At 48.4% G+C, this 7,992-nt stretch overlaps 1 protein-coding gene and 1 long non-coding RNA gene across 2 annotated transcripts; one reads left to right on the top strand and one right to left on the bottom strand.

The window, feature by feature from the left end:
- Nucleotides 1-903: 903 nt before the first annotated feature.
- LOC140703188 (uncharacterized) lies at nt 904-3,787 on the bottom strand. The gene is made up of 2 exons (XR_012082562.2): nt 2,622-3,787; nt 904-1,675 (listed from the first exon to the last, which is right to left on the bottom strand). It is a non-coding gene; the product is annotated as an uncharacterized LOC140703188 (long non-coding RNA).
- An 8-nt stretch (nt 3,788-3,795) lies between these two features.
- On the top strand, nt 3,796-7,629 carry INAFM2 (InaF motif containing 2; the record flags this gene model as incomplete). The annotated part of the gene is made up of 1 exon (XM_072986277.2): nt 3,796-7,629. A coding segment is annotated over one exon (993 nt), but the record flags the coding sequence as incomplete, so codon positions are not given.
- Nucleotides 7,630-7,992: the final 363 nt, after the last annotated feature.

Here is a 7,992-nt window from a genome sequence, read left to right as displayed (position 1 = left end):
AGTTAATAGGTACAAGTTTCAGATTGTGTGAGTCAGTGTGGCATTTCACACCGCTGAATGACTTTAAGATGCCTGTATGATATTCAGAGAGACAGAGAGAGAGGGAGACCACTAAAATAAAATATATTCATATTCTTAGTACCTATCTTAATGGATTAAATGTTCTTTCCTACTAACCACAGCCACCTTACAGAACAAGCTTCTAAGGCAGTCAGAGATTCTCACCTCATTTACCCTATGTTGTTTCTGGTAAGTTATCAATAAAGGTAAAGGTAAAGGTTGCCCTTGACAATTGTCCAGTCGTGTTTGACTCTAGGGGGTGGTGCTCACCCCCATTTCCAAGCCATTGAGCCAGTGTTTGTGCTGGGACAAGCAATGGGAGCTCACTCTGTTGCATGGATTCGAACTGCTGATCTTTCAACCTTGCAGACTAGAGGCTTGCGGTTTAACCTGCAGTGCCACCACGTCCCATCTGAAATCATTACCTGCAAAGTGAAATGTCACATTGATTCATGTAATTGGCAACTCTTGCCTACTAACCCAACACCATCTCCTTATTTTGGAGCCATGTATGATAAATGTATAAATATTTGCCATGTATTCCCACTGTTACGTCTGAAGAAGTGGACTATGTCCATGAAAGCTCACATTAAAATACGGCAGTTACTGTATTCTCGAAGGCTTTCATGGCCAGGATCAGATGGTTATTGTGGGTTTTTCGGGCTATTTGGCCATGTTCTTAAGGTTTTTCTTCCTAACGTTTCGCCAGCCTCTGTGGCCGGCATCTTCAGAGGGCAGGAGTCAGAACTCTGTGCTCTGGTCCAGAGCACAGAGTTCTGACTCCTGTCCTCTGAAGATGCTGGCCACAGAGACTGGTGAAACATTAGGAAGAAAAATCTCAAGAACACAGCCAAACAGCCCGAAAAACCTACAGCAACTATAGCAGTTAGTCTTTACAAGGCCACAATGTTTTTGTCTCTTTTTTTGCTTCTGTTTTGTTTTGTTTTTTGTGTGATGTGTCTGTTTCTCCTGTCCGTCTCTATAGTATTGCCTATTTAAGACAGATTTGCTGCTCTCCTGGCAACCGGAAGACAAATCCCATTTTTAATAAGAATTTCCTTTCCTCAGTAGCCAGTCAAGACATAAGGTTGGGGAGGGGGGAAATCACCAAGCTTTATAAAAGAAAAAGGAAGGCTCTGAATGCGTGTGCAGTTATTATTAAGTCATTTATTAGAATCTTAATAGAAAAAAATATTCTAATATTCCGTTACATGTTCACACACATATTTTGCGAAACCTTTTATCTTCCCCTTTTGGTTCTATTTCTGCATCAATTTTAACATGAGATAAAATAGCATCACTGTAATGTAAATGATCTATTTTAGTCAGGCACCGTTTGGGAACCACAACTGTGAAAATCAACTTATCATCACTCCCCTATCTACATAGTGAGTGGCAGAAATCCACAGTGTCAGAAGACAGATGGCGCATGGCTGATAGCAGGCCCTGGACATGAGCGAAGCTTGTGCGATGCAGAAAACCACCTTGGAGGACAAGCTTATCTAAGAGTAAAGGTGCAAGCAGCATGACTGAAGTTGAATGAAGAAGCAGCCTTTTCAGTTTCTCTGGAATTCCTCGAGGCCTTTCATTTCTCTTCAGTGGGCAGGGACCCAAGCTTTAAAAAAATAGAAAAAAACATGAAGCGTGGACAAAAAGGCAGGGTAGTTGCAGCCTGTGTAGCCTTGGGCAAGCTGCATGTCCACATGTGTCCCCAGAAGGGTTCTCTATACCCAGAGGACCCTGGAAAGGGTTACCATAAATAGGAATTGACTTAATAGCAATTACTGTAATGTCACTCATGGCAAGAACTCTGAGACCGTAGTCATGGGAGTAATATTTGCTCCAACATACAGCACTGGGTACTGACATTTGACCCAATTGTGAGATGAAGGGTACTTCCATTTCTATTTGCACTCTTTCCCCCAGTATAAGCATAATAACCATTGATATAGCTCTTCATTTTCTCACCTTAAAAATTGTTTAAATGATAATGATTCCAGAATTACAATTGTTAAATTCAAAATAGGTTTTCTGTTTTATGGAGCCTTTAATGTAATATGGAGTTCATATATTCAGAAATATAGGGTAGTTCTTCACAGGAAGAGGGCAGAGGAAGCCGTGTAGAACCAAGGATGCTTATGTTCCGAAGGAAACTTTATTTTTCTCAAGATCTGGCAGAGTGAGTCTCCTAATTCACTGCATAATTTACGTAACTTGTAGTTAAAAGTACTGGAACCTGCAAGGATTTTCTAGCATTCCCTCCATAAACCTTTTGCTTCTACAGAGCAAAATACAACCTTTTAGATTTTTAATCTTGCCTGAACCCACATGCCCTTAAGAGAGTTGCTAATTGAGAGAGTGATTGCCATACATGCTCCCTGAAGTTTTCCATTCTTCTCAGCTACTGGTGGGAATTACAAATCTTCACCACCCACACACGAAGGAACACTCAGAAGGAGTGCAGATAAAAACAAAGCCACTCCTTCGAATGTTCTTTTAATCTCACAGAAAAATCTATAGTAAATTAATCTTCATGAGGGTGCACTTGCATACCCACGTACCTGGTGGAAAGGCCATTGAACTCAATGTGAGTTGCTTCTGACCTCTGAAGGGCATAGGGAAAAGGATTTCAAATTGACCAGGAGAAGTCATCTTTGTAATGTCTGAACGATCTCACGTTTCAGCAAACAATTAAGACTGAGGAATGGGCTTTTCAGGCTTTCTAAAATACGAAGGGCGCGAAATGCCAGTTTCCCCCCCCCCTCTACTCGCACCCCCGCGCCATGATTTCTTGAGTTCCTTATCCAGTCTGCCTCCCTCCGTAAGTGCCATTTAGGTCGTTAGGACATAAGCCCAGGAGGGAGGATGTAACGCGCACACTGACTTCCCCAGTGTGGGATCTGTCTTTGAGGGACCCCTCACTTTTTGACCGCTCGGAGGGTGTCCCTTTAGCCGTTGCTCCCGCGCGCCCACTCCCAAGCCGGCTTTTTAGACACGCATTCACAAATTTGACGTGTGAAGTCAACCCCTCTCAAGGGGTTTCAGTTAGGAATTGTAAGCGGCGCGCCGCACAATCGCAAGAGCACGTTTCTTCGTAGGTATGGGGTCCACCAACGCCCCCACCCCAAAATTATATCTAGGACCGGAACCGTATCGTGTCAACTGGGCTCCGGAGTCGGTCCTGCCACCTCGCCGTCTTGAGGGAACATCTCCCCTCGCCCGTCGGGGGCTGGAGCGCCTATGCCAGAAGAGAAGAGACAGAGCAGGAAGCAAGGGGGGGGGCGACACGGGGCAGGGAGGGGGAGTGTTTGGGTTCGAGGCGGAGAAGGCTGGGGCTTTGCCCGTTCAGGGCATCAGCCTTTAGAGGGCACCGAAATCCTGCGGTGACTGTAGCGATGATGAGTGTCAGGTAAATAACGGGCAACACCTCCGGGTCACATTCATGTAGCGCTTCATGAACACTCTTTTCCTTTGGGGGGGGCATCACCTTCCCCCCTACTTTTTCACAGGGTGCTCTCCCCCACGCCAGAATGGGTGGGAAATCGTCCCATTTGCCCCCTGCCTAAATGGCTGGCTAGGTACCTGACACGAATTGAGAGGGGTTGGTGGTGCTGTGAAGATTGGCGCTCAAGACGCAGAGAGAATCCGGATCCAGCACGGGTGGCCCTCCAGCTCCCCGTTGCCTTTTTAAGACACGGCAGCCTCCGCTTCTCTCTCTCCCCCCCCCCCGCCCTCCAAGCCTACACCATTTCTCTTCCATCACCAGGCCGACCCCCCCACCCGCCGCTGCATTGCCCCTTTAACAGCCGCCTGCCCTGCCAAGTCCGCTCCTTCCTCCGTGCCCGGCGCTCAGAGCCACGGAAACGCCGCGGCCGCTGCTGCCAAAAAGAGGGGAAAGGCGCGCGAAACCAGAGGCTTCGCCTCCCCCCCCCCCGCCCCGAAACAGCGCGCCAGGGACGCCGCCGCCGCCGGCCAGGCCCGACTGCTCTTTCAAGCCGCGCCGGCTGGCCTTCCTCCGCTTCGCCGCCTGCTGCCCTTGCCGGCGGGACCATCCATCACCGTCCGCCCTCCTCCGGCTGCTGCTTCCTCCCGAGGCCCGCCCGCTGCAGCATCAGCTCCGCGGCCGCCTTCGTCTTCTTGGTCTCCGGCTGCTTTTCCCTCGCCTGCAGCCCGGGGCGGGGCGGGGCGGAGCGGGGAGGGCAGGTCCGTGATGTGATCGGCTGCCGCGCGTCCCTCGGGGAGGGGGGGATTGCCATCCCCATCGGGAGCCTCAGCAAGACGGAGAGGGTGGTGGAGCAGCGGGCCAAGGGCCGCGCCCCCATGAAGGAGAAGGAGGCCGGGGCGGCGGCGGCGGCGGCGGCGGCGGGGGAACGGGGCAAGCCGGCCACTTACACGGGCGACAAGAAGGCGCGCATGGCGGCCAAGACCAACAAGAAGTGGGTGCGCCTGGCCACCGTGCTGGCCTACGTCCTCTCCGTCTCGCTGGCCGCCATCGTGCTGGCCGTCTACTACAGCCTCATCTGGCAACCGGTGCGAGGCGGCGGGCAGCCTCACCCCCCTCAGCCCCAGCCGCCCGGGCCGGCCCCCGGCACGGGCCCCGCCATGCCCGCTCCCAGCGCCGGGGACCCCGCGACGACGACGACGACGACGACGAGGACGACGTCGCCCGAAGAGGGACCCGCCGCCGCCGCGACCCCGAGGAAGCCGGACAGCGCGGCGTCGCCCTAGGGACTCGCTTTGGCCCGCCGGCTTGGACCGTCACCGCCACCACCGACCCACCCCCGGGCCGCTCCGGAGCCACGGATCGCGGCGGACGAGGCGAGACTCCGGTGGGCGCCCTTTCCCTCGGCCCGGCGGAACGGACTCGGGGAGCGCCGGGAACTCAAGAGAGACCTTTGTATTCTTTGGCTTGGCCCCTGGGCTTCCCCCTTCTCTCTCTCTGGGACACGAGCAGGGGAAACTGTAGCGCTGGTTTTGGTCGTAGCCAGTGCCCTTGATTAACCGGTAAATAGTGGGGGGAGCCACGTGGAATATGGAGCTCAGGTATGTCGGCCTATCTGAAATGTACCCCGATGCATTTCCTTTGTATCCTTGTGTATAAATCCTTTGTATACAGATGCACTTAGTCCATTCATAGAAAGGCGGTATACTGTATAATCTATATTCTGTACCTACACACAAGCAGAGCAGATGTCGAATGATGTTTCAAGGGCTATTTGAATGAGGTTGCTTGGAAAGCCACAACTAATCGGGGGACAAAAGGGGCTGCCTCTCTCCCTGATGCCTGGGTGAGCAGTGCCGGTCTGACTCTATAAACCTTCTGACTTTTTGCATGGCACATCTTTTGTTAAAGGTCAATTCCTAAACTGTAAGCAAGTTGTAAGAGAGGCTCTGGGTTCCATCTTGTGCTGGAAACATGTCAGAGAGGAATTTATTTCTGAGGTCTGACGCTCCAGCTTTATGAGGGCTTCGTTAGAGAGTTAAGCTTTGCAATATTTGTTCTTGACCTTTTCCTCAAGAGAACTACACTGCATCTGTCTCTCACCCAACGAGACTTCCTTGCTTTTTCAGCTGTATATCCGAATTGCTCTGACCATTTAATCTTAAGTCTTCGGAGCAAACCCTACTGATTTCACTGCTTTTAGGTTTGCCATCCTGAGGGCATCATTGTAATGTCTCTCCCTTCTCATGGCAAAACATTACCTTCTTTTCCTTCAGTGGTGAATAATGATGAGAAAAGAATGGAGGCCTCTTTGTTTTGGGCCTGTTTTTCTTGTCTGGAAATCCCGGACTGCCCCCCTCAGACCTTTTAATTCTCCTTGAATGCTTGGAATTTCCAGAGACAAGTGAATTCCCTTTTTCCAGACCACCATTACACCAAATGTGAAGCAAAAAATGGTACGACTGAGCAGCCCTGAAGAAGTACCGGCTTTAGATAGATGACAAAGCCATTACTTCAAGCCTTCACCAACCTGGTGTCTTCCAGGTGTGTTGGCCTACAATCCCCCAACATTCACAGCCAATATGCTTCTGGGTGGGCATGATGGTGGTTATAGTCCAGCCTCCCTGGAAGATACCAGCTTGGCAAAGGCTTTGTCAACACAGGCATCCTTATATGTGATAATAACAAAAAAGAAAGTGGGGGAGAGAGATTTGTGGTACCTTTAAGACAATGTGTAATGGTAGTTTGCTTAGCACCTAACCTTGGCTGGTCTCTTAAACCTCTGTGAGAAGCATAAACAGGCTTATGCTTCTCATGAGAAATTCGAAATACGTTGGTGCATGAGCTGATGCTCTTCATGGTTTTGCTGAAGAATCTGCCACAGAGAGCAAAATGCGGTTTAGAAGGTTGACACCCACTACTTACACCGTGTTGTTGTTTTTAACCATATTATTTTAAAAATATTTTTCTCTCCTGGGAAAAGGTTGTTACACGATAGATCTGTTTGAGGACAGTCTGACCATTTCCATCAGAAAGAAGTGGTGGACTCTTGTAAAGCTCTCTTCATGGCTACTTTCTGCAGACAGATCAGTTTTGTTCTTGAATGCTGTGGCCTCTGAGGTGCAAGTGAAGCCTACGTTCACAGCACTATTGATCGGTTAGTCTTTAAGGTACCACAAGACTCCCTTGTTTTTGTTGGAATTGACTGATACGGTTGCCTACCTGGAATGTGTGCGTTGGGATGTGTCTTGCCTACTGTGAATATTCTGGGTTAGGTAGCTGTTGTATGCTTGCACTTTCTGCTATGTGGGCATGCAGCAGATTGGTTTCTACTAAAGAGGGAGCCCTAAAGCCACAACACAGTGGCAGATGGGAGGTTGGAAACATACAGAGCAAGCCTGTGTATGTCAAGTCAGAACCAAGCCCTTTGGCTTCAGTGGGGCTTACTTTAAGGGAGGGGTATATAGGATTGCAGCCTTTAGGGCTGTAAGCACTGAAAACAGCATGTTGCTCCATGGGAGCAGCAGAACAGCATGCTGTCTTAATTGATGCTCAGTGTCCTGTTGACTGTGTTTATTCCTGCTCTGAATGAAGCAAGATTGCAAGCTTCTCCCTTCTGTTCAATTGCATCCAGAAGCTGAAGTAGCAGTGAACCAGGGAAGAGGTGGTGGTGGGGGACACCCTGAAATTTGCAAACAAAGAGCGTGAGAGAGATCTCAGAGGAGTATGACATGTGGGAGGTTAAAGGCAAAGTATCCCCACCCCAACAAAATGTGTGTCCTTAAAGGGATTTCCAGGGTTGGGTGTTTTTGTTTTTGTTTTATTTATTTTTTTTGTACATTGTATAATGAAAACTATTAGTCCAATATTTTGTAAAAATAAAGAAGTGCTGTTCTGAATGATCAGTCCTGAAAAGAACAAAAACATCGCTTGAATGTTGGGCGGTAGGGTTATTGAGGAATGCTGGAGTTGAATTGGTTTGATTTAAAATTGTGAACATGCTCTAATGTTGTCTATATCTAATTCAGCCATGTAAGCTATGTCGGTATTCAGAATTTCTGTATATTTTTTAAAAAAATATTTTTAAGGTTAAAAAAATACATTGAAAGATTTCTGCTTAAAACTAATATGTTTTCAGGCTCGTCTTTTTAAAATTTGTTTTAAGCCTCATTCATTTGAAGACACTTATTCTTGCCTGTTTATGGATGCAGGAAGTGGGACATCACTTGTCAACTTCACCCTTGGTGAGAAAACTATTCACTTTTTAAATCCCTAATCTCATAACCAACACTTTGGTTTATGCATCACTACAGACTGACATAGAAATAGGCACACTGAAATATTGTTACCACAAAGAGGGCTTGTGATTGGTGGCACTTTTTCCAAAGAGCAGAAAATCCAAGGTTTGTGAGCAGAGAATCTCAGAGATTGTTGCACTTCAGCTCTACTGAACACAATAATAAATAAACAGTAGCTGTGTGATCCATGGG

The sequence above is a fragment of the Pogona vitticeps genome, chromosome 1 (genome assembly GCF_051106095.1).
Source record: "Pogona vitticeps strain Pit_001003342236 chromosome 1, PviZW2.1, whole genome shotgun sequence".
In the NCBI taxonomy this organism is placed as follows: domain Eukaryota; kingdom Metazoa; phylum Chordata; class Lepidosauria; order Squamata; family Agamidae; genus Pogona; species Pogona vitticeps.
Note: the sequence above shows the minus strand (reverse complement) of the source record. Positions and strands in the feature narration are given on the sequence as shown.